This window comes from Ahaetulla prasina, chromosome 3, assembly GCF_028640845.1.
Source record: "Ahaetulla prasina isolate Xishuangbanna chromosome 3, ASM2864084v1, whole genome shotgun sequence".
Lineage (NCBI taxonomy): Eukaryota > Metazoa > Chordata > Lepidosauria > Squamata > Colubridae > Ahaetulla > Ahaetulla prasina.
This window is the reverse complement of record NC_080541.1, coordinates 29838934-29865127: the sequence shown is the minus strand read 5'-3', so window position 1 is coordinate 29865127 and position 26194 is coordinate 29838934. Positions and strand designations below refer to the sequence as shown.

The following is a 26194-nucleotide window of genomic DNA, read 5'->3' as shown; positions in this document are numbered from 1 at the left end:
TTTCATAGCATCAAGAATACATCTTAGAAATGGATATGGAAAAAAGTAAACTAGTGAAGGAAGCTAAAGTAGAACAATGATGAGAAAAGGAATTACAAGTATTACATGAAAAAAATATTAAAAGAATGATCAATTTTTTAACAGACTGAACGGAGAATGAATATAAGAAAAGGGTATGGGAATTGTTTGAAAGAATGTTATGGAATGACACAGAAGTATTTGAAGTTATTCTAATTGGAAGCATTAAAACGATAGTAAAGATATAAAGTGAAAAGGCTGTAGATGAAGAAAAATGCTTATAAAATAGTTGATAGAAATGATAAACAGTGCTATATAAAGTGTATAAGGAAAAGGTAATTGCATAAAATGTAGTTCAAAGAGAGCAAGGAATGGCTAAGATAAAAAAGAGATACAGAAAAAGTTGAAATAAAAATATTTTTGAAATGGTTGAAAAGAGATAACTGGGAAGCCTTTTGCATAATGAATAAATCTAAAAGTAAAAGTGGTAAAATTATTGGATTGAAGCTGAAATAAGAGAAATCTGACAGGAATATTTTAGAGATTTGCATGGGAATGATGATTATGATATGTCGATGATTGTCATTGAAAGGAATGTTGTAAGTTATAAATTCTGTAACATGGTTAAAAACTATTTGCATGACTTGTTTAGCTGGGGGAAAGTTAAAATACTGCAGTGGTTTGCTTCTGGATTTCTTTAACTTTCCTAAATCCATTACTGTGTATTGGGAGAATGCTATTATTGTTCCATAAATCAAAGGGAAAGATAAATTGCAGAGTGATTCATTTATTAAGCATGCTAGGGAAGTGTTTGTCAAAATTCTGATGTTTGGGAATAAATAGAATGCATAACGAATGTTAACACTGATCAGGGAAGAAGGGAAGTTTGTTTGATGTCTCTGTGGTTGCTTAACATATTTATAGATTAATGAATTAAAATGTTCATGGTATATTGGTTGGGGATGTAAATGTACATATACCACTGTATGCAGACAATGTATAAATTCATGAATGAGTGTCACAAGTAGAGAAAGCTAGTGAATAGATTTATTTTTCTTTTTAATTCTTTTAAAAGATTTTTTTTTTTTGCTCCCAATTCACTTTTCTGTTATTCCCTGAAAGGGAGCAGAGTGGTTGATAGGTACTCTATGTAAGCAACTAGAACCCCTGATGTGAATGATTGAATGGTTGAAGTTTCAAAGAACCATAATTATTTCTTATATTTTTCATTTAAAAAGTAGAAAGTGGTTGTAAGTGACCATTAGTACCTTAAATAGTAAGTTGGATGTGGAGAAGAAGAAGAACTTGATATTTAGGCTATAGAAATATTGGTGACAATTCTGCTTGCTAAAACAGGTGGAGTGCTCAATGGAAAGCACAAGCATTAGTCAAATGCTGAAACTTTCTGTCACCCAGGACATTGGCCAAGGGACATCTTATGTATATAGTTAAGTCTCTCAGAAAGCATTCACTACCTCCAAAGTGCTCCTATGTCATAACTTCTATAATTTCAGTATACCTTTACTGCCAAAATGACTGTTATTAACATTCATGTCTTTATACTTCAGTGTGAATTGGTGTTAATTTTTGTTCAGTTTCTAACCATTTACTAGGCTAAAATAAATTAGTCTATTGATGACAAGCTAATGTTATTTTGGTAATTCTCTATGGAGTTTATTTTCTATTTGATGATAATTTGCAGTGTGAATCCAATATTTTAATCTGCCCAGAGTTTCTATGAATAGATATAATCCATAGATATTAGATATTAGACAATAGATATTGTCTGGATAAATAATTTTTAGGTAATTTTCAGTAGGTCTCAGACATATCCACTTTTATATATTTTATAATACTTTAATTTCATAAATAATTTTATTACAAAGTTATGTTTTACTTCTACCTTAAAATTAAAGTGCTATTTTGTACTGACTGTTATACATAGTTCTTGCAGTCTTTTCTACAAGATCTTTCTGGTTTTATAGATTTTTAAGGGGAAAAAATGCACTTCTTGATTTTCCTGGGAATATAATAGTCAGCCATCACTGCACTGATTGAAGACTCTGCATTGATTTGCGCATCTAACAACCCAGCATGGCATACATCACACTGCAATCTCAGGAAGAAAGTGTGTTTAGGTACATTTTCTTTCCAATACAACAATGTAAAGGATCTGTTTATGGTGCTTTAGCTGTCTGCATATAAAATGTACATATGGTATGAAAGCAGTAATCAAGACCAAGTTGATTGATAACAAAGTATTTTTTGAATCAAATTGGTGCTTCTTTCTTTGAATGTAAGTAATAAAATAGTGGTGGCAAACTCTGTGGACTCAGTGTGTCAAAAATTCAAAAAATGTCTAACTTGATTTTGCTGGCATGTCACACACTCTCCCCTCCCCCTCGAACAAAAGGGAAACTAATCTTTATTTATTCATTTAATTTTTTTAAAAAAAACGATCTGCCACTTAAATTCAGGTAGAGATCTCTTTTTGTTAAAAGGCCCTTGCAGCCTACCAAAGTCAGGAGATTTTCATTCTTGAAGTGGCTTTGAAGACTGCTGGTCTGCAGCTTCCGAAAACGGCACAAAAGCATGTCCGTTCTTGTGTGATTTTCAGTAGGTCCTGAAGCTATACAGGAGCACATCCTGAGATTAAATTATAGAAATTTAAACCATTGGATTACTTTCATATTATAATATGCTTTATCTTTCACCTCATTGGGATGGAGATTTTTTTGTTTCTTTCTACCTCTATTCTGATCTAATAAAGATCCGCCGCGCGGGGGATTGAGGGAGCTCCTCGTAGCTCCCATGTAACACCTCTCCTGCGCAGGCTGCACTGGTTGCCGGTGGTCTTCCGGGTGCGCTTCAAGGTGTTGGTTATCACCTTTAAAGCGCTCCATGGCATTGGACCAGGATATTTACAGGACCGCCTGCTGCCGCCAGTTACCTCCCATTGTCCGGTACGTCCAGTATGCTCTCACAGGGAGGGCCTTCTTAGGGTGCCGTCGGCTAGCCAATGTCGGCTGGCGGCCCACAGGGGAAGAGCGTTCTCTGTGGGGGCCCCGGCTCTATGGAATGAGCTGCCGGTGGGACTCTGTCTCCTCCCTGATCTCCAGACCTTTAAACGCGAGCTCAAGACTTTCTTTTTTCACCAAGCAGGGCTGGCCTGATTGATTTTAATATGGGGGGGGTGTTAGCGGGTTTTTTAACAGGGTTTTAGCTTTTGAAAAATTTTAGCTAATATTTTAAGTATACAGCAGTCGAATTAGATTTTTAAACTTGTTATAGTATTTTAATTTGTTTTGGATTTTTGTTGTTTTATTTGCTGTACACCGCCCTGAGTCTTCGGAGAAGGGCGGTATAAAAATATGAATAAATAATAATAAATAATAAAAATAAATAAATAAATAAATAATGGATTGTCTACTCATTTTCCAGAAAACTGTGTATGTGTCTGTCAATGTTTTTCCATCACTTTTCTGAATCTTTCTCAAGCTGTGAATATACTGTTACAGAACTAGAAACAAAACTGTCCATCTTCCAGCTTATCAGGGAAGATGAAGAATTCTTGAACTGGTCTCAGGAAGCACTTGGAGAATATCAAAATTACCAAAAGACCTCTGAAAACATGTCATAAAATCAATTGGATGGAGCAGAGAGATGGAAAAATATGTCATAAAGGCAAAATTTATAAAAATTCACTATCAAAAAGAGCTGCAGAATAGATTCCAGGGCATCATTTATGAACTTTTAAATTCCTGAATGAAAATCAGCTTCACAGATTAGGAAAGAATTCTTTACAAGTTCTGCAGAGGGAAAGATTTCTCCTTTTGTCCTGAAGAAAAGGAAGTAATAATGATCGGAAACTCTTACTAAGAGGGACAGATTTGAAGACATTTAAGAGTCTGGAAGCTCTGGAGTATTTTCTTCACTAATTACTTTCTATCAACAATATGGCCCAGAAGGAGAAAGAAGAATACAGGAAGTAGCTATTGACTACACATATGATGTCAGCAAGGCTTTGAATTCTTTAAGAATAAGATGCAAGATTCCTGGCAAGAGATAGATTGCACCTCAGAGCAAATGAAGAGACTATATTTGGACCTTGCAAGGAAGAATTTAATGCTGTAAAAAAATCTCACTTTAAGACTTATACACATATTGAGAGAATGCCTATGTTGGTTCCATTTAAATATTTCAGCAGATTAATGAGTTAATGGCTAATTCTTTTATGGAAAGAACAGAAAGTCAGAGTTTCTTAACTCTTTGTTAAGAGTTACATTTCTCTTAAATTGGTGATTTTAAACCAATATCATTGTGCTTATTTGTTAACCTGGATCACGTATTCCGATAGAAATAACATTAAATACATATCATTGTGGGTTCAGTTTGAGAGTTGTTATTTATTCTTGCAATCTTGATTAGTACTGGGTACTAATTAGAATAGGGATTTGGTTACTTTCTAGCATTATTTGAAAATGACTGGTAAAATCTGGGTTTTTTTGGGGGGGTAATGTGAATTCATAATGGAATTACTATGTCTAATGAACTATTAAGTAACAATACTTTTAAGACGTCTGCAATTCCACAAAAGGAATATAATTTACCTAGAACGGCTAAATGGCAGTATATACAGTTAAAACATTTAGCCTTTACATGGTTTGGGCCTGATGTCCTTGCAATCTCAGTTATACCCCCATTTTTTAAAGTTGTTAATGACTTTTATGGAAACTAAACAATGTATTATTATCAAAAAATTAAGATTTAATAAATACATTTGGGTCATATTCACTCAATCCAAAGAGTACTTGCTAATGGAGAACAATTATTCTCTGTTATGATGAAAAGGTGACTTTGTGACTAGTGGTCATATTTAAAATCGTTATGGTACTGTAAAACAAAGAAAAGTGAAGTAAGATTGTAAGCACAGTCACAGTCATGATTTTTCGCTTAGTGACTGCTTCATTTAACGATTGAGTTGCCCGTCCTAATTGTGGGTATCTGTTGGACCTATCAGTGTATCATTAAATAAAATTGGGTTTTAACTGCAATAAATTTGAATCTTAGTATATAGTACCTATGCTATGCAGGGGTTTGGCATTGTCTTCTTCAAAGAGCTGAGAGAGGATCCAGTTGGCTTTGTGCCTAAAGAGGTATTAAAACTCACAATCTTCCAGTTTCTAGCCTGATATCAAACTGGCTGATTCCATGTTAGTTAGATATTATTGTTATGGTGAACCAGATGCTTCAAAAAGTTGAAGGCTACATATGTCAGTATTTCATTAAAATCAGTCAATCTATCTATCTATCTATCTATCTATCTATCTATCTATCTATCTATCTATCTATCTATCTATCTATCTATCTATCTATCTATCTATCTATCTGTCATCACATTTATATAGCTACCCATCTTTCAGACACCTCAGGATGGCTCCAATAAAGTCATGGATATCAATAAAATATTTCACCTTATGAAACATCAGATAGATTTTGTTTGGAGTGTTGCAGAAAAGATGATTATGTACTCATAGAAAATGTTATATCCCCAATATTAAATCTTGGCTTAATGAAATTAGTCAGTTCTCCTCCTTTGAATTACTTTTGTATTGACAGAGAGGCAAGACTGGACTATACGATACCATATTGTCTGTGTTCAATTAATGGTTTAGAAACCAATCTGTCTTTGAGTGGGCTTTTATATACATAAACACGTATTTAGAGAAAATAAACTTGATATTGGGATGTTTGCTCTTTTAAAATTTTCATTTAGTATAGGATTTTTTTCCACTATTGAGGGATTTTTTGGGGGGAAGATTGTTTTTATGTAGCATATTGTTCATTCACAAGATTGTGTCTGATTCTTCGTGATTCCATGGACTGTAGCACTCCAAACCCCCCTATCTTCCATTGTCTCCTGGAGTTTGACCAAATTCATGTGCATTGCATTGATGACACCATCTCATCCTTAGCTGTCCCCTTCTCCTTTTGTCTTCAATCTTTCCCAACATCAGGGTCTTTTCCAATGAATACTCTCTTCTCATTTGAAGGTCCATTTGATCTTCATCTTCAATATCTGTCCTTTCGGATAACAGGCAAGGTTGATTGCCTTTAGAATAAGACTAATCTGATCTTGCAGCCCAAGGGACTCTCAGGAGTCTTCTCCAACACCACAATTCAAAAGCATTAATTCTTCAGTGCTCAGCCTATCTTTATGGTGCAGCCTTAAATTACTATTGGGAAAACCATAGTTTTGACTATGCAGACCTTTGTCGGCAAGTTCATATTTCTGCTTTTTAATATGGTCTCTAGGATTGCCATAGATTTCCTCCCAAGGAGCAAAGACTTTTAATTTCATGGCTGCAGTCACTGTCTGCAGTGACCTTAGAGCCTAAGAAAATAAAATCTGCCACTGCTTCCATTTCATCTCCTTCTATTTGCCAGGAAATGATGGATGCCGTGATCTTTATTTTTCTTAATGTTTCAAGCCAGCTTTTGCACTTTTCTTTTTCATCCTAACCAAGAGGCTTTTTAGTTCCTCTTCACTTTCTGCCATTAGAGTGGTATTGTTTGCATATCTAAGGTTGTTGATATTTCTCCTCGCAATCTTAATTCTGGCTCATGATTCATACATCCTGGCATTTCGTATCATCTACTCTACATATAAGTTAAATAATCAGACTGAAAATATGCAGTTTTGTCATACTCGTTTTCCTATTTTGAACCAATCAATTGTTCCATGTCTGATTCTAATTGCTGCATCCTGACCTGCACACAGGTGTCTCAGGACACAGGTAGGGTGGTCTACTACTCTCATCTCTTTAGGAACTTGCCACAGTTTGTTGTGATCTACGCAATCGAAGACTTTAGCATAGTCAATGAAACAGAAGTAGATGTTTATCTGGAACTCCCTTGCTTTCTCCATAATCCAGTGAATGTTGGCAGTTTGATCTCTAGTTCCTCAGCCTCTTTGAAACCCAGCTTCTTTTACTGATAGTTCTCAGTTCACATATTGCTGAAGCCTAGCTTGTAGGACTTTGAACATGACCTTGCTAGTGTGTGAAATGAGTGCAGTTGTACAGCCACTTGAACATTCTTTGATATTCCACTTCTTTGGGATTGGAATGTAGATTGACCTTTTCCAATCCTGTTGAATTTTTCACACTTTCTGGCATATTGAATGCAATACATTAACAGCATCATCTTTGTTGCTGGTAATGCTTGCTAAGGCCCACTTGATTTTGAACTCCAGGATCTCTGGCTCCAGGTCAGCAATTATAGCATCAGGGACATTAAGACTTTTCTTGTACAGGTGTTCTGGGTATTCTTGCCACCTTTTCTTAATCCTTTCTTCTGTTAGGTCTCTACCATTTTTATCCTTTATTGTGGCCATCTTTGCATGAAACATTGCCTTAATATCTCCAATTTTCTAGAAGAAATCTCTAATCTTTCCCATTCTATTGTTTTCCTCTTTTTCTTTGCATTGTTTAAGAAGGTGTTCTTATCTCTCCTTGCTATTCTATGGAAATCTGCATTCAGTTGGGTATATCTTTCCCTTTCTCATTTCCCTTTCATTTTCCTTCTTTCTTCAGCTCTTTGTAAGGCCTCATCAGACATCCACTTTGCTTTCTTGCATTTCTTTTTCTTTGAGATGGTTTTTAGTTGCTGTCCAATCTTATGAACCTCTATCCATAGTTCTTCAGGCACTTTGTCTACCAGTGATGCAAATAACCAGGACCTGTGCCATATAGGGCTTTAAAAGAATAACAAACACCTAGTGGAGCTTGCTCAATAAAGGTATAACATGGCAAAGCAATGGGCACTACTGTGTGAGCTATATTGTGGTCTGGTTGTAACTTCTGAGTGGTTTTCAAGGGTAGCCTCATGTAAAGTGCATTGCAATAATCTAACTGGAGGGTGATTAAGGCATGAGTGACTGTGAGCAAGGCCAACTAGTCCAGGGAAGGGTGCAATTATGGTGCAACCCTTCCACAGCCATAGCTGCGACCTGCTCATCAAACAGAAGATATAAGTTCAGGAGGATCCCAAATTGTACCCTAATTCACTCCAGGGGCATGCAAAGATGAGAAGTCGCTAGACTGTGGGGAGAGGGGTGAATAACCCAAAGCCACTTAGTCTTGTCATGATTGAGCAGTTATAAGTTTATTCCCATCAGTTTATTCCCATCCACACTCTTGCAGCCTCCAGGCATTCAAGCAGCACTGCAACAGCATCAGTCAGGGTTAGAGATGTATAGTTGGTATCATTAGTGGTGACACCATACTCATGCCACAAGATGACATCAACCAACTGTTTCACATAGATGTTAAAAAGGAGGGGGGAGAGACCTGAGCCCAGCCCATACTGCAAGTCTTAACCCAGCAACACTGACTAAAACTGAGAAACATAAAATGGTGCCTACCATTCTCAGCTTCCAGAAGGTAACATGATAAACTTTGAAACCACTGAAAGATCTAGGAGAGCCAGAAGAGTTGCATCCCAGGTTCAACAAAGGTCATCAACAAGCATGACCAGTGTCGTCTCAATGCTATACCCTGGCCTGAACCCAAACTGAAAAGGTTTCAGATAATTTGCTTCATTCAGGACCCTCTGTAGCTGTATGCCTATCATCCTTTTAACAACCTTCCTCCAGAAAAGGAAATTGGAGCCTAGATAAAATTTATCTAACAGCTGGGTTGAAGGATGGCCTCTTGAAAAATGGGTGCACTATTTTCTCCTTCAAGACAGGCAGTATCACCTCCTATTAACCAATTATATACCACCTCCCAGTAGGGGCAGAGTCTAGAACACTGATGGCTGAGCTCATAGCTACTAATATTCTGTTGATTTTCTTGAGATCAATTGGCTTAAATCCCTGCTAGATGAAAGGGCTCAGGAATGGGGCGTGGTGTCATCTGTACGCTGATGATACTCAGCTGTACATTTCCACCCCTAACCACCCCAGCGAAGCCGTTGAAGTGATGTCCCGGTGTCTGGAGGCCGTGCGGGTCTGGATGGGGAAAAACAGGCTCCGACTCAACCCTGCCAAGACCGAGTGGCTGTGGATGCCGGCATCCCGGTATAATCAGCTGAGGCCATCGCTGACTGTGGGGGATGAGTCATTAGCCCCCACAGAGAGGGTCCGCAATCTGGGCGTCCTTCTGGATGCACAGCCGTCGTTGGAAGAGCATATGACGGCCGTCGCCAGAGGAGCTTTTTTATCAGGTTCGCCTGATTCGCCAGTTGCGTCCCTTCTTAGACCGGGATTCCTTATGCACAGTCACTCATGCCCTCGTCACTTCCCGTCTGGACTACTGCAACGCTCTCTACATGGGTCTCCCCTTGAAGAGCACCCAAAGACTCCAACTGGTTCAGAATGTGGCTGCGCAGATGATAGAGGGAGCAACTCGCTGCTCCCATATAACACCCCTCCTGCGCAGGCTGTACTGGCTTCCGGTGATCTTTCGGGTGCAATTCAAGGTGTTGGTTACCACCTTCAAAGCGCTCCATGGCATAGGACCAGGTTATTTATGGGACCGCCTGTTGCTACCGGCGGCCTCCCATCGACTAGTGCGCTCCCATAGGGAGGGTCTCCTTAGGGTGCCGTCGGCCAGACAATGTCGGCTGGTGACCTCCAGGGGGAGGGTCTTCTCTGTGGGGGCACCAACCCTCTGGAATGAGCTACCACCGGGTATTAGCCAACTCCCTGATCTCCGGACCTTTCGACGTGAGCTGAAAACATTTCTATTTCATTGCGCAGGACTGGCCTAATGGTTTTAATTGGGGTTTTTATTGGTTTTAAATGGTCCAGCCAACTTTGAATTTTTGCTTTTAAATTGGTTTTAACTTTTATATTGATTGTTTTATTTTGGCTGTAAACTGCCCTGAGTCCTTCGGGAGAAGGGCGGTATAGAAATTTAAATAATAAAAATAAATAAATAAATAAATGCCTTGGTCATTTTTGCCCAGCCAGTGGTCCAACACAGTAAACTCAAGAAACATTATCTGCCAGGTGCTGAGAATATTCCTCATAAGAGCCCTGAAGGTGGTCTGTCTTTAACTAGAAGGGACCTGATTACCTAAAACTGCTGCTATCTAGGGACCTGATTACCTAAAACTGATGCAGTAAGGGTGGATAAATAATTATGCTTCACCACCCTTATTGTTACCTGTGCTCGGTCGGCTTCACTCTCTGTCTTACTCCCATCGCTCTATGCGCCTTGCTACTTATGGACCTTTCGACGTGAGCTGAAAACATTTCTATTTCATTGCGCAGGACTGGCCTAATGGTTTTAATTGGGGTTTTTATTGGTTTTAAATGGTCCAGCCAACTTTGAATTTTTGCTTTTAAATTGGTTTTAACTTTTATATTGATTGTTTTATTTTGGCTGTAAACTGCCCTGAGTCCTTCGGGAGAAGGGCGGTATAGAAATTTAAATAATAAAAATAAATAAATAAATAAATGCCTTGGTCATTTTTGCCCAGCCAGTGGTCCAACACAGTAAACTCAAGAAACATTATCTGCCAGGTGCTGAGAATATTCCTCATAGGAGCCCTGAAGGTGGTCTGTCTTTAACTAGAAGGGACCTGATTACCTAAAACTGCTGCTATCTAGGGACCTGATTACCTAAAACTGATGCAGTAAGGGTGGATAAATAATTATGCTTCACCACCCTTATTGTTACCTGTGCTCGGTTGGCTTCACTCTCTGTTTTACTCCCATCGCTCTATACGCCTTGCTACTTTGCGGACCTTTTCGGTAAACCAAGATGCTCAATGAGATCTGTATACACAGAGAATTCACACAGGCACAATTTAGTTCATTATCCCTGTGCCCTTCTGATTCCAAGGGACAACACGGACATATGCTGAATTGTGTGCCATAATTTCAGGAAAAAGCTTGTTTCCTCTGAAACTGCACTGTGGTAGGCTCAGGGGTGAAATGCTCCTGGTTCAGACTGGCTCGCTCAATCTGGTAGTGATGGTGGTGGATGGTTCGGAGAACCGGTAGCAAAAATCCCTGCCCCCCCCCAGCTGAGCCACGTGATCATCAGAGGTGTTTTTTTTTACTTTTAAAAGCATTTTTTCTTCGGCCAAAAATGCTTTTAAAAGTAAAAAAAAACCCTCTGATGTTCGTGCGGCTCAGCTGGGATCACCAGAGCCTTTTAAAAGCATTTTTTCTACAACCTCTTCAGCCGAAAAAATTCTTTTAAAAGTAAAAAAAAAAAGTTGGCCATGCCCACCCAGTCACCTTACCCCCACCAAGCCATGCCCACAGAACCGGTTATAACAAATTTTACATTTCACCACTGGGTAGGCTGTTTTAATAGACTCCAACTCCCTGTATTGAGCGGCGGCTGTTAAGAACTCTAGAACCAACAGGAAATGGCCTTGTCCCTGGCAGGGTACTGGTGTTAACTTCCCCCAAAATAGATTACAACTCCACTGTCCCAAGGCAAATACCAGATCCGGTATATCAGGTCGTGAATAAGTTGAACCAACGCCATGATTGCCATAGTGGCCATGAACTCCTGTGCTGTTTCAAGCCCTGGGCCCAGAGATGGCAGATTGAAATCCCCCATGAGGCTGGGAAACCACTACCAGCTCCATCACCAGCTCCAAGAACTCAGGTAGGAATGCAGTTACATTGCAAGGAAGAAGAAAAATCAACAGCAATCCCCACTGATCCCTGTGGCTCAGCATCATAAAGAAGGTTTCATATCTGATGATGCCTGTGGCAAGGCCCCTGGAAGCCACAAGAAATTTACAAACAACAACTGTCATACCTTCACTCCTCCCCTGGTGTGGTGGTTTATGCCACATTTGAAATCCAGAAAGCCCATTTCAAAGTGGGAAACCCCATTTTCAGTGTCCAACCAGGTCTTGATAATGCAAGTTAAGTTGGCTCTCTCATCTACAATCAAATTGCTGATGAGGTGGGCTTTATTGCAAGTTAACCTGGCATTAAGCAGCAGCAGCTGGAGACCGCATATTTAACTAACAATCAGAGCCCTTTTGCAAAAATGTAATTAAATGTCTTTCCATCACAGGTCCTTAAGAAACAGTCCTGGATTTACCTTTTGAACAAAGAATCTGTCTTTGTAATTGAAATAGAGTTGGTGGCATGCATACTTTTAATTTATGAATTGCAACTGATCTGAGACAAATCTTTATTTTACCTTTACTAACCAGGCTGTTTAAACCATGTATATATAAATTTGCTGTAACTTTAGGCCCAGTGTGAATCTGGTGGTAGTCAAATTTTTGGCTGCCCTAATTAGATGCAGGAAAAAATTTCCTGAATGATTTTTTTACCATGAAATGTCAACATGTATATACTTTTTCTTTCTTTGCTGTTATGTTTGTCCTTGCGTCCTCTGACTGTAATAAACTTTTCATTCATTCCAGAGCCAAATAATTCTAAAAAGAGTCAGAGGAAGATTGCTAGCTTCTTCTACTTGATTGATTGATGATTTATTGTTTGTATCCGGTCCTTTCTTCTTCCTCTTCCTCCTCTTCCTCCTCCTCCTCCTCCTCCTCCTCCTCTTCTTTCTTCTTTCTTCTTTTTCTTCTTTTAAATGTACAATTCATAATATGGATTTGTTACCAGTCTGAGAAGGAAGGTGATATAGGAGAAGATCATGAAGAGAATGATTAGAAAACCCTAATTACAAATATTGTGAAATGCTTTCACTTTCTCTAGAAGCAGCTTTATGATTGAATAGTAGCAGATCAAGTACTGTATTCTACTGCATATATCACACTACTCAGGTTGTGTCTAGCTGTTTTATCCTGGGGTAGACAAGCTTTACCTTAGTATATTCTTGGGTATGCATGTATGTTCTATTGGTTGAAAATCTTCCTGAGCTTTTCAAATATTTCTGCAATGTATAGAATGACAACATTGCTTTGTTCGTTGTTCTCTTCTTCATATGTTATGGAGGAACTCCTGGTTGTCTTTTTCTGAATTTGTTAAAGACCCAGTTGATAAGCACAAGTTCTGAGGGCTTCCTTGGTGTGTTTTTGTTCTTTTTCTTTTCCCTCTTTTCTGGTAGGCAATCCTTCAACCTGGTGGTGGAGGGCTCTGATCGCTCCCATTTTGTGTTCCAATGGGTGGTGAGAATCAAAATACAAATGTGAGGGAGTAATTAATATTTCTTTCAGATTCCAGGACACATTGGTGATATCCCTAAAAAGCTGTCACCCAATACACCATAACAGATAGTTAAGCTGGAATATCCATTTTATATAAGCAGCATTGAAAATATTGGATAAATGTACTCCTTTTATCATTTTAGTCAATTTTGTTTTAGATAGAATAGAATAGAATAGAATAGAATAGAATAGAATAGAATAGAATAGAATAGAATAGAATAGAATAGAATTCTGTTATTGGCCAAGTGTGATTGGACACACAAAGAATTTGTCTTGGTGCATATGCTCTCAGTGTACATAAAAGAAAAGATACGTTCATCAAGAATCATAAGGTACAACACTTAATGATAGTCATAGGGTACAAATTAGCAATCAGGAAACAATATCAATATAAATCGTAAGAATGCAAGCAACAAAGTTACAGTTATAGTCATAAGTGGAAGGAGATGGATGATGGGAACAATGAGAAGATTAATAGTAGTGCGGTTTTAGTAAATAGTTCGACAGTGTTGATGGAATTATTTGTTTAGCAGAATGATGGCATTTGGGGAAAAAACTGTTCTTGTGTCTAGTTGTTCTGGTGTGCAGTGCTCTATAGTGTCGTTTTGAGGGTAGGAGTTGAAACACTTTATGTTTAGGATATGAGGGGTCTGTAAATATTTTCACAGCCCTCTTTTTGACTCGTGCAGTATACAGGTCCTCAGTGGAAGGTAGGTTGGATATATGCAATCATTATTAATCCACACTGAATATGTATGGGTGAAGGGATTATAGTTAGCCTTGTTTAGGAACTAAAAGTCACCAAGATGGAAAAAGTAAGTTATTGTGCATAATCACTCATGCCATGTCATCTCTTAGAAGGATTATGGTCTACAAGGGGCTACCCTTGAACAGTATTTGGAAACTGCAACTGGTACAGAATGCAATGGCATGGACATTTTTGGAGACCCCTTGGGTGGTATATGTGTGACACTGGCTGCCATTTTGCTTCTGGGTGCAATTCAAGGTGTTGGTCATTATCTTTAAAGTCCTTTATGGCATGAGTCTAGGCTATGTGAGGAACCATCTCATGCCAATGGGGCTAATTTGCCCCATTCATTCCAGTGGAAAGGGCCTGCTTCTGGTCTTGTCAGCCAAAGAATTTCAGCTGTCAGAATACAGGAGAAGAATCTTTTCTGCTTTGGCCCCTGCACTCTGAAATATTCTCCCATTGAAGGTTAGGTTTCCCCTCATCCCTCCATACTTCTGGCCTTCCAGATGAGTCTAAAGACTTAGCTCTGCCATTGGCCTGGGCCCGCTACTTGAGGGTGGCTGATGGAGTAAAAAAGATTCTCATCCTCATTATCTTGTTTTTTAACTTTTAACTATTATATTATTATTATGCTATTCAATTTTTCTAATTTTATTTTTTTAACTCTCTATTATATTGTAAGCCAACAGAGAGTCACTATATTAGTGAGATAGGTAGCCTAGAAATTTAATAAGTAAAATTAAAAAATATTGAATAATAGAAAATTGCCAGAGGATATTCTGAGTCTGCTCTTTTTATGTGTCAATAACAACACAAGATTTCCTTCTCTCTTGTGTCTATGAGGCTCAGAAGGGGTTTTTTTGGATGAAGTTTTTGGTCCAAGAATGGCCATAACTGAGGTAAACTTAAGCTTATGAATGTATATATCACTATTAAGACAAAATTGATTCCCACTTTTCCAATTATAAAGCCCAGTTGTTACTCATACCTTTTGTCATGGTGCTGTCAGATCCTGGTTTGGAGGAGAAGGAGTTGGCAACACAGTCCCCTCGGAATAAGCAGAGAGTCCAGGGGCAGAGGATGAGACAGTCCCAGGGGTGTCTGGCGGGGGGTGGGGGGGAAGCAGCTGACCAGATAGAGAGATACCTGCGGGAGTAGATCAGCTGCAGAGGGACAGTGGAGATGATAGGCTCCAGACCACCTTTGACGAGGAACAGTTGCTTCCCTTGCCCAATGGCATGGAGAGTGTAAAATGGAAAGAGGCACAGAGGAAATTGGTGAGGTTGCTCATGAGGAAGCAGCCCCATCCCTCTTCACAAGGAACACTTGGGGACGGGTGATTTAATCAGACGTTAAGGGAAAATCTATCAGGAATACCTATTTTCTTTGATGCACACCTTCCTGGCATTCATGAATACTGCCTTGCGAATCTTGCATCATGTTTCTTGGCTCTGAACTTTGGATTTCATTTATGAACTTTGGACTTGGCTCTTTGACTTCAGACTCTTACTGTGCTTTGGTTTTTAGAACCCTGGACTGGTGTTGCAGACTTGTTACTTGTGGATATTGTGGCTTCCCTCTTGGCCTCGGGGGTCGGCCATGGAACTATGGAATTCAGACTGAGGGAAAACTGAGGGCTGGGGCAGAGTTTCACTGGCTGCATTGGTGGGTCATTTGGCGCTGTGTTAAGTGTGTAATAAATGGACTCTACTTAATCTCTGCCTTGCCAGTATAACTTGAATCAGAGCACCTCCTTATACAGTATGCAGTTCTAGGTAGTTTTTGTGTTAACAAACTTGTACAATAAGCCTGTCATTAGATTTTGCTTTTTAAGAAGTGCATTTACTAGGGATTCCTTGGAATTTGTGGGCCTATGCTATCATCAAAGCTTTAGCCTTTTACATCTATGTTGCCTCTAAAATTAAGTAAGTTTGTTGTCACTTTTTTCCTTTGAATGGGTAGTATTACTTTGTGTTGGTGTATTTCTGAAAAGATACCTACAATTAATATCTCATGTATCTCTCTATTTGAACTAACATTTTTAGATACCAATGTCGCTTCTCAACCAGTATTCAATAATTGTACTAATGACTAGCTGTGAATCTCTTTATTGGGTAGCATTTTTTGATTAAATTAATTGTATATATACATACAATGAAAAAAATTACAGGGAATGTGGCACCATAGAAATAAGTATTAATAAATAAGTATTAAAAACTGATTATATAATAATAATAATTCCATCACTCATTTTTATATTTTAGTACCCAAGAATGAGACCAAAATGAGTATTTTCTTATTTTTATTGTAAGTGTTACAGTGTATAGTTGTACATAGATTATACACCAGGTACTGAAAATATTGTAGTTCAAAAAGCCCTTCCTAAATTCTGTGGATTATAAGGCAATTATTAGTTACAGGCCCTAATCACCACACTTAATGGAATTACGGTCTATTTACCAGTGGGAGAACCAGAGAAACCCAACAATATATTACTCAGAAATATTATAGGTATCTTGGGAAACTGCTGACTTCACTGTAAAAGCATTTCAGATTTTGTCCCTCAAAACAAAATAGCAAAATGTTAAATATCATTTATTTTTATCATTACAGCGCTATAAGTAGTAATGTAATTTAATTAATCTTTATGTTTTACAAATGTGATGGAATGATAGCTGCCATTTGGTGAGTCATTGATTTTTAAGATTAAATCACTACGTTAAGGAAATGAGATATCAGCAGCCTATATTTTAACCATGAAACATGCCCATATGCTGGAAGTTCCCATACAGTAAAACTGGGATCCTTATAACATTGAAAACCTCTGGTGGCACTAGAGGTGGTATTCAGCAGTTCTGGAGAACCAGTAGCGGAAATTTTGAGTAGTTCGGAGAACCGGTAAATACCACCTCTGACCGGTCCCGCCCCCATCTATTCTCTGCCTCCCGAGTCCCAGCTGATCAGGAGGAAATGGGGATTTTGCAGTAACATTCCCCTGAAGTAGGGAGGGAATGGAGATTTTACAGTATCCTTCCCCTGCCATGCCCACCAAGCCACATCCACCAAGGCATGCCACGCCCACCAAGCCACGCCCACAGAACCGGTAGTAAAAAAGTTTGAATCCCGCCACTGGGTGGCACATAGCATAAATCGAGGATTTAAGGTCACATGATTTATTTGTTTATTTCCATTCTGTTTTGTTTATATTTACAGCATTTAGATACTACAGATTTTAACCACAGTACTGTATATGGAGTTACAGATAGGGTCTCCATTTGCTAATGATGCCAATTATTTAGCGTAATTAAAACAAAGATATAGCAAACTCTGCCAAAATAATTTCCCTAGATTATAGGAGTGGATTTAAAAGGGCAAATGATTTGTTTTAAGTTCCTAAAAATATGCACCAAGGGGCATGGGAGGGGGAATCAACTTAATTTCTAGAAAACAATAATAATTCATCTCTAAAGATTTAGAAAGTTATCACTTGATGCACTGTGACCCTTAAAAGTTTATGTGATAATAAATAAATTAGTACTCAAGGTGCCATTAACTGCTGTCATTGGTTTTGATACAGTTGCCCTTCTAAAATAATTGTTCTATAAGCACTAGTGAGTTTGAATTAGTGATGATACACAAGAAAGCTAATCTACCATTTAACTGATAAAGTTTAATGAAGTAATGGCTTCATTAAATTTTCTTAAAACAGGAAAATATGGGGGTTTATTAAAGGAAGAATTGAAACTGCCAATATTCTAATGCTTTTTTACAAAACTGATATGATCAAATTTAGACTATAATATACCTTTAAAAAGTGTATTGTATAAGTAGAAAAGATACAGCCAAGATAATAATTCAGCTAGAATAAGAACTGGGTAAATCATCTGTGATCTCTAAAAACCATAATGTCACTGTTTTAATTATCTGTCTATAATGTCACGAAAGACGTTTTCCAATGTTTATTCTAGTCTCAGAGAAAAACACTATTCAGTTTATATCTTACGATCATATAATTCACCTCTAAAAGTTAATATTGCGTCTGAAAACTTTGACCTCATTCTGTTGTCCTGTTTATTAATTTATGCACACGTATTTTTTAAAGCATTGTGCTGAGCTCAGTTGTGATTGATATGCAAATTACATATGCAGTTCTCTTAATTACAATTACTGAATACTGGGTGTAGTTCAGCATTTCCTATATTTGTTTAATGGTTTAGAAAAAAAGGTGTCTATTCTGAAAAATGCCCTCATCTGTTTGTTCTCTCTTGCTTCTCACAGATTTTCAGTTTTGATATTGTTTATAGAGTTCACAAAACCAGTTGTGGTTGTGTTGCTCCATGCTACCACAAAGCAGAAGTCATAGCAAATACTATGTAGTGTTGTTTCTTTAATCTAGACTAGAACTAGTTAATTATATGGTATGACTAAAGTAGCCGTTTTGTTGTCATCTTTTGTTAGCATTTCTTTCAAAATGTTGTCTTACACCTGCTTTGTTTGACATTTGATCCCAAATATTATTTATTAGCCGAAAGTGGGGGGAAGCAATTTTTTGCTTAGAGGTTTCGTCCTTAAAGAAATAGTTCTAGAAAATTAAAGTCAACCTATTTTTCAGGATTTGCAAATGGTACATATATAATTCATGATATACTAGCATGTTCCAAATCAGGAATTGTCAAACCTATCAGTTACTGGGCACAAAAAATTCAAAACAAAAGTGTACATTATTAAAAAAAAATCTCAAAAAGAATCCAGCCAAAATTTCCCAGCATTTCAGCTTTTACCCTTCAGAGCTCATACCAGCTCACATAAGAACTGGCAAATTTTGTGAGATTTGATGATCTCAAACAAAATCTGAGGAATATAATATCTGTAAAAAGACAATTTGGGGAATTCTTCAGATACCATCTAGTTTTGTCAAGAGCTCTGAATACCTCTGAGAGCATGCTATCAGAATTATTACCCATGTCTAGTAGGTCATTGCATCATTGATTCAATGCATGAATAATAGAATCCAATGCATTTAAAATAATAGAAATACCTACTCATGTTACAGTTAAGCTAGCCAGGCCTATAATATTGCTCTATGATGTTTAAAAGGATATAGATGAATAGTAGATATTATATGTTACTCATTTCAAACTTGTCTGTTTTTAGTGTGTTGTTTTTGTAAAAAGACATTGATTCCCCCCCCCATTTGATAATTTATGTGCAATCTTAACCTTAAATTAAAATAGTATAACTTACATGGTTGAAATTAAAACAGTTACATTCATAATGGTCTTTTGATATTTGCCAGTGAAGTTGTCTTACTCATCATAGATTTAATTTTTAAGTTATATATGAATAATTTTTAAATGTTCTCCATCTTGGTTAAGAATACTGAGACTGGTTTGGAATGACACATTCATGTTTTCTTTTGAATTTGACAGGTACTCTGGATATTGAAGAGAGAAATCGTCAAATGAAAATGAACAAGTACAAACATGTAGCAGGATCAGATTCCAGGCTGGAGCAAGATTATCATTCCAAGGCAAGGGCATTTTGTTTTGAAAAACAGCAAAATATGTAATTGTCTGACTTGATGAGGCAGTAAGATGCTAGTAATTGTTTCATGGGTAGCATGTTTAATTAAGAATGCAATGCTGATATGCATGTTTATACTGGGAAGTAAATTAGACTACAAGAATTCTTTTCAGCTCCTACCTTTCCCCTTACCTAAGCTTCTAGAAAAGACCTTACAAAGGTGAAAGATTTTGAGAGTATTAAGAGGGTGATCTCGCGAGTCCTATGGTTTTGTTCTCTGACAGAAACCTCACTTTCCTTCTATGCACTCAAAAAGTGCTCTCTGCAAAAAGTATAAAAGGCAAGACAGTACATAGCAGTAGTATTCACTCCCATGGGAATATGTATAGCTAGAACTAAAAGATTCTGGATCATTTTCAAATCAATTATTGTGCCAAATTCATCGTGATTCTATGTGAATAAGAATTAGTTTATCAAGATTAGAAATTACCAGGAATGTTAAACAAATGTCCATTTTAAAAGTATTAAATGTTAAATTAATTTTGTGGTGAAGTACATTAATCAGCCATGAGTTTAGTAGCCCATAAATGATGATGAAACGAATATTTGAATTTAATGTTAAAACCTCATACTCCATTCTTTACCTTTGTGTGTAGAAATATCTTGGAAGCTTCTTTTTGCAATTCAGCACTGAGGGCTTCAAGATTCAGTCCTTTGTGTAATGTATTGGAACATACTATTTACAGATATGAGCAGATGATTACTATCTGGCACATAAATATGTGGTGTACTTAGTTGCTCCAATGCATATGGTGTTACTTTGGCATCCATTAAGATAAATGCAGAGGAATTCAATTCCTTAGCTCTTTGGAAGAGCTACATTTCCCCCAGGAAGCTTATAACGTGTCCTGTGCAACTGCTTCACAATTTTAGGAAAAGACATACTTTCTTGAAGGAATTGCAGACTGTTACTACATTTGTGCCTCATACATTCTGCAACACCATTTTGTAACTCAATCCAAAGCTCTGTACAACCCTACAGATAGTTTTTGTTGAATTCTGTATAGAATGGTTGGCTGATAGTATTATCCTTGCTGTTGGAACACAAAACCTAATCCTGAATAAACATTAGTCAAACAATGTTACGCTATGTCCTGCTTATTCATCTGATTTGATAAAAAAAAGACTGATATACTCTTAGTAAATTAGTGAGCTATTTGACTGTTCATCATGTGGCAATTATGAGCAAATGTTTTCCTTATATTCATTATGAGCTTAGAAATATTGGTACAAATTATTTATAGCTGATGTTATATATACAGTGTTTGCTTAAAACAACTACATATCTTGTCACGAAACATGCAATTATTTTATGAAGTATGACTGCTAGCATCGATAATATGGTGGGTTTTGCTTTTGAGATTACACCCTCCAATATGTTTTTATCAAATGGGTTACTTTGGGTTACTTTCAGGTCTTCAGAGACCCTTTTGAGGGGGTAATAGTGGTGCTGCCAGAGGGAGGAGTTAATAACTAGAAGGCTGTGATTTTTGTGATGGAAAGTATTGAAGAAGTAGATCCTCAGGAAGGAGGGAGTGAATTCCAGAGGAGTAAGAGTCTATTAGCCCAGATATTATGTGGGAGAGAAAGAGGGGTAAAGAGAGGCCCTCCTTAATAGTTTGCATATTGTAGATGCGGATAGTAGAGTCTTCTTAGTCTGGCAAAATTTTGTCTATAGGTGTGAAACAATAAAAGCTTGGAAGAATTGGCAAATGCCATTCTTGGTTTTGGGCCTGACAGTTTTAGCCTTCTTTTAAGATGGCCAATGGACTTATGCAAAATGCTTTTTGTGTGTGTGTGTTGAACTAAGGTTCTGGTCTCATTAAGATTATCTTCTACATTAAATTAATATTATCAAAATGAAAAGTAGATAGTGTGGATTCCAGTTTTGTAGTTGGCTATGTAGGACATCTTGGATGATTAAACATTTGAGCATTGACTGATTGACTAATTACATTACATATGCATGAAAGTTACAAGCTTCAATATTCTGATATTCTGCTGCGTACACACTCAAAAGCATATCTCCTACAGAGCTTAACCCTCAGACATTTGGAAAGTATCTTAACTCATAAGTCACATAAGCATAAGCAGAAACAAAATATACATCTTTTTTAGATATACACATTTTGTACATAAAATATAAAGTAGTAATAGTTCACTCCTTGCAGTGGATGAGGCTAATTCCACTTCTGTTACTTTGAGCAAAGATCCTTAAATGACTGCTACGTACTATGATGATGAAAAAATGAAAATATAATGTCATAAATCCCGAGCCTTTCATGCTTGCATCCTGATATCACAACGTATTTTTTATTCTATCCCCACCTCCATAGACCAGTTGTCCGTCAGAGATTATCAGAGATTCCAAGTTCTGCTGTGGCATGGCCAGACATTTGGTCATTATAAATGCCATGATGGAATATATGTGGGGCTCATATATTGATGAAAAATACTTAGAATGAAACATTACTGATCTGACATTTATGGACTGAATCATTATTCCAGCCTATAGGATATATTGTTTACACTGTATTTGTTTGTTAAACCTGATTTTGCTTCTTCTGTAGGCAATCGGATATCTAATCTGTTTAGGAGCACATTTGAAAAAAAAAGTGTGTGGATATTTAATTTAATAAATTAAATCAATTGATTTCAATTAGTCAAATTTAGCAGGCATATGTTAATCAAATTTAATGAGTCCATTGAATTAACATGAAGGATGTGGTTCTTTACATATGAATGAAGTAAGGGTTGCATATAAAATAATATTTCAGGATTACATGTATTTTAGCAAGAGCAAAATCTGGTGGCTGGTTTATTCTTAAATCTGCAATTCTGCTGACTTTTATGTGAAAGTAAAAGAATAGAATTGGATATATCATGGAGGAACTACGAGTTCTGAAAACAATTAAGAGATACCTAGAATTCTGGTAGAGAAAAACAAGGAATGAATCTGACTGGACATGATTTAGAGATGCTGTTAAGCCCTACTTCATGGCAGTAAGAGCAATGAAACACCATTATTACTGCACCTTTATTATGCCTTAAGTGTGCTGCCCAATGGCCCTGTTTAGGATCACCCTGACCCTCCTGGGACAGCAGGGCTCAGGTGATCATCTTCAGGATCATTCAGAGGAATTTAAAAACTTGATGGACAAAGTTGCTTGGATTTATTCCCAGCTGGAACCCATCCATGGTGCAGATACATTTGAGATGTCTGGAAAGATCTGATCTGGTTATCTTGGAACAATTTGACCCTGTTGAACCTGATGAAATAGACAGGGTCTCTGATGCTGTCAGTGCAACCACGTGTCAATTAGGTGAAAATCAAGGATGGTGGCAGCCAGGCAGGTTCAGGCAGTGACAAATTCTTCACTACAGAGAGGATGTTTCTGGGAACTTTTAAAGACGCCCTGGTTTGCCCCTCCTCAAAAATCATCTCTTGATCCCATCTGTCTGGACAATTTCCATCCAGCCTCCAAACTACCATTTTAGGGAAGATGGTAGAGAAGGTGGTTATATGGTAGTTTAAGAGGGTCCTGGATGAAAGGGATTATCTAGATCTCTTATCAGATTTCAGGCCCGGTTATGAGACTGAAACAACATTGGTTGCAACTGATGATTTCTAGTGAGAATAGCATGGGATAATGGATCCATCCTTGTTCACCTTGACTTTTCAGCAGCCTTTGAGACCATTAACCATGGAACCCTTTTGGACTGACTACGGATTGTGAGGTTGGATTGCACAATCTTGTGCTAGTTTGACTCCTTTCCTTGTTCTAGTCGGTGTTGATAGGGAGTGAGAGTTCCAGTCCACAGCCACTCCTTTGTGATGTGTGAAGGGCTTGATATCCCCTCCACTCCTTTTTAACATACACCTGAAGCCACTGGGTTAGATCATTCACCATCCTGATACTCAAGTTTACATCTCCATCCTGGGTGACCCAAGTGTTGCTGTTGCTGCCCTCTCAGAATGGCTGCAGGCTGGTAGGGGTCTGCACAGGGGACAACAGACTTCAGTTGAACCCTAGTAAGACCGAGTGGCTTTGGATGTGTAGAGCTTGGGGTTCCAGGACTTTAACACATTCAGTTCTGGATGGGGTTGCTCTATCCCAGATAGGTTTGGTGTGTAATTTGGAGATTTTCCTGGACTCATGACTCCTGTGCAATGAACAGGTGGCAGCCGTGGCTAGGAGAGATTTTGTGCAACTTTGTGTTGTGCCCCAGCTGTGTCCTTTCCTGGATTGGGAATCCATGCATTCACTCAAGCCATGGTCATCTAACATTTGAACTCCTGCAATGCACTTTATATGGAGCTACTTGTTGTGACCCAGGCCCAAATAGGTAGTAAAAAACTCAGTCAGTTTAAAAACAAACAAACTTTATTAGAACAGCTGAGAATTAACTCATTCTCAGCGTAGTCCAAACTAAATCAAAGCAAATTCTTCCCAACACAATTCCTCAATCCTGTCACCAACCTTGGTCTTAATTAGGCAAACTGCCAAAGGCCTTTCTTGCCAAAAGTTCAGAAGATGCCGATAAGAAACAAACGTAGCAAGACAAAGCTATCAACCTTGTTTTCCGGCAAAGAGCCCAAATGCCATTGCTGGTCTTTTAAGCCTTATGGGAGGGGCCAATCATCTCCTGGCCCTACTCCCGAGTCGTCCTCTTTGCTTTAGCTGCTTTTGCCTTCTGGCAGCTCTTCTCAGGTGTGCATTAGGAACAGGCTCCTCCTGTTCCTCTGCCTTGCTACTCTCAGCCTCTGGAGGCTCTGGAGTCTGCACATTATTCCCTGATGGCCCTGGCCCACCTCTGCTCTGATGCAGAGCCCTCATCTGGACGTTCCCCAGCCTCCAGGACTGACCCATGTTCTTCCTCAGCCTCATCGCTGTCTGACTCCATTGCCAGCTCCACAAGCTGCTGGCGGACCACAACACTAGTCTTGAAGAGTATCCAGAAGCTTCTGTTGGTGGAAAACATAGCTGTATAGGCAGTTCTTGAAGCCCCTAGGATGGCCCATGTTACACTGCTGTTCTACAAGCTATATTGGTGGCCAGTTTGCTTCCAGGTCTAATTCAAAGTCTCTGTAGGTCCACCTTATCTGAGGAACTGGCTTGTCATAATGGGACTAGCCCATCCCGCCAAGCAGAAGGAACATGCTGTGGCCCCTATTGGTCAATGAATTTCAGCTGGCGGTGTACAGAAGAAGAGCCTTTTTTGCCATGGCTCCTGCCCTCTGGAACATCAGGTGAGATCCACGCACACCCTATTGGCCTTCCAAGAAGGCTTGAGACATGGCTGTGTCAACTAGTCTGGGGTCCCAATGGGTGGGTGGATTTTGCAGATGTCTAAAGATAACACTCCACCTTCTTCCTACTTGGCTTCCTTTCTCTCCATCTAAATCCATTTTATTTTAACTGACTTTTAAATTTAAGATCTCTATTTATATTACATTTAAATTGATTGAAAGTCAAAATAACAAATGGGCAGAAAGGTATAAAAGTGAAAGAAAACCATTAAGAAACGCTGTTTAGAAATAGGAAATATGTTGTGTGTTGTGTGTTTGTCAGATTGTGTGTCATATTAAAACAATTAAAAAATTTTTTGAAAAAAAAAGAAAGTCATTTAGAGTCAGGTAGAATATAAGTTTAATTAATAAATAATGAATAATTTATCAGTGGAATGGCTTGCCTCTGGAAGGTGTGGATGTGTTATCACTGGAGATTTTCAAGAAGAGTCTGGACATTCATTTGTCCAGAATGGTACAGGATCTCCTGCCATGGGCAGGGGGTTGGACTAGAAGGCCTCCAAGGTCCCTTCTAACCCTATTATTTTAGATTCTAATAAACCTCTGAGCAAAAATAGTTTTTTTGAGCAAAAAATTTAGTACAAAGTAGGTTTCTATTGTAAAAATTGCCAAACCTGCATGCAAACTCCCACTGATTTGTGAAGGTTATGGTTCTATTATTTCTACTCACACAGGTGCAACAAATTAAATGAATAAAATTGCCTTTTCAGAAAAGCTCTCATCTGTATAGGAATGCTGAATATAGTTTTCTTGGCAATAATACAAAAATGACTTATCTTTACCTTCTTCCAAGATGTGTTTTTTAGTTTAGAAATTCTGTTCTACTTTGTAAAGTATTTTCTTATATTTCTTTTCTTTGGACATTGGAAATAATTGTTTCATAAAATCAAAAGCAGAACATTTCCACTTATTATAAACAAAATCAGCTAATATCCTAACATTGTTATAAGCAGAATTTTAGGCTAAACTGGCTGAACAAAATTAATTTTGGGAAAATTGGCATTCACTTAATGCTTCCCTTGAGAAAGCTGTACAGTAGCTGCATGGGAAGAAATTAAACTAAAACATATCTCCATAGACATTCAGCATCTTAATTTACTTCTCATTCTCTGGAGGAATTACAATAAAGTGGTATTGATATGAATTTTATTGAATATCATTTTAGTTTTGTAAAAAATATTTGTGTTAGAAAATCTGATAAGTATTCATTCAATTCAAGTCATTAATAAAATGTTGAAGAGGATTGAATCTTGCAGAAGAACCGACTTAATTGATGATCAGTATTTATAATTTATTTGAATATTTCCCCAACATGTTGGTATTTGTGTGTTCCCATGTGATTAATGTGATTATCTGACATTGAATCTGTTTTG

General features: G+C 37.8%; 1 protein-coding gene across 1 annotated transcript in view; it reads left to right on the top strand.

Annotated features, from left to right (window-relative positions):
• The window catches only part of RIMS2 (regulating synaptic membrane exocytosis 2), a 318322-nt gene that overhangs the window by 225606 nt on the left and 66522 nt on the right, over nt 1–26194 (top strand). Inside the window, exon 24 of the mRNA XM_058175035.1 lies at nt 19357–19457. Coding sequence (XP_058031018.1) covers nt 19357–19457 — 101 coding nt within the window. The remainder of the gene's footprint in view (nt 1–19356; nt 19458–26194) is intronic.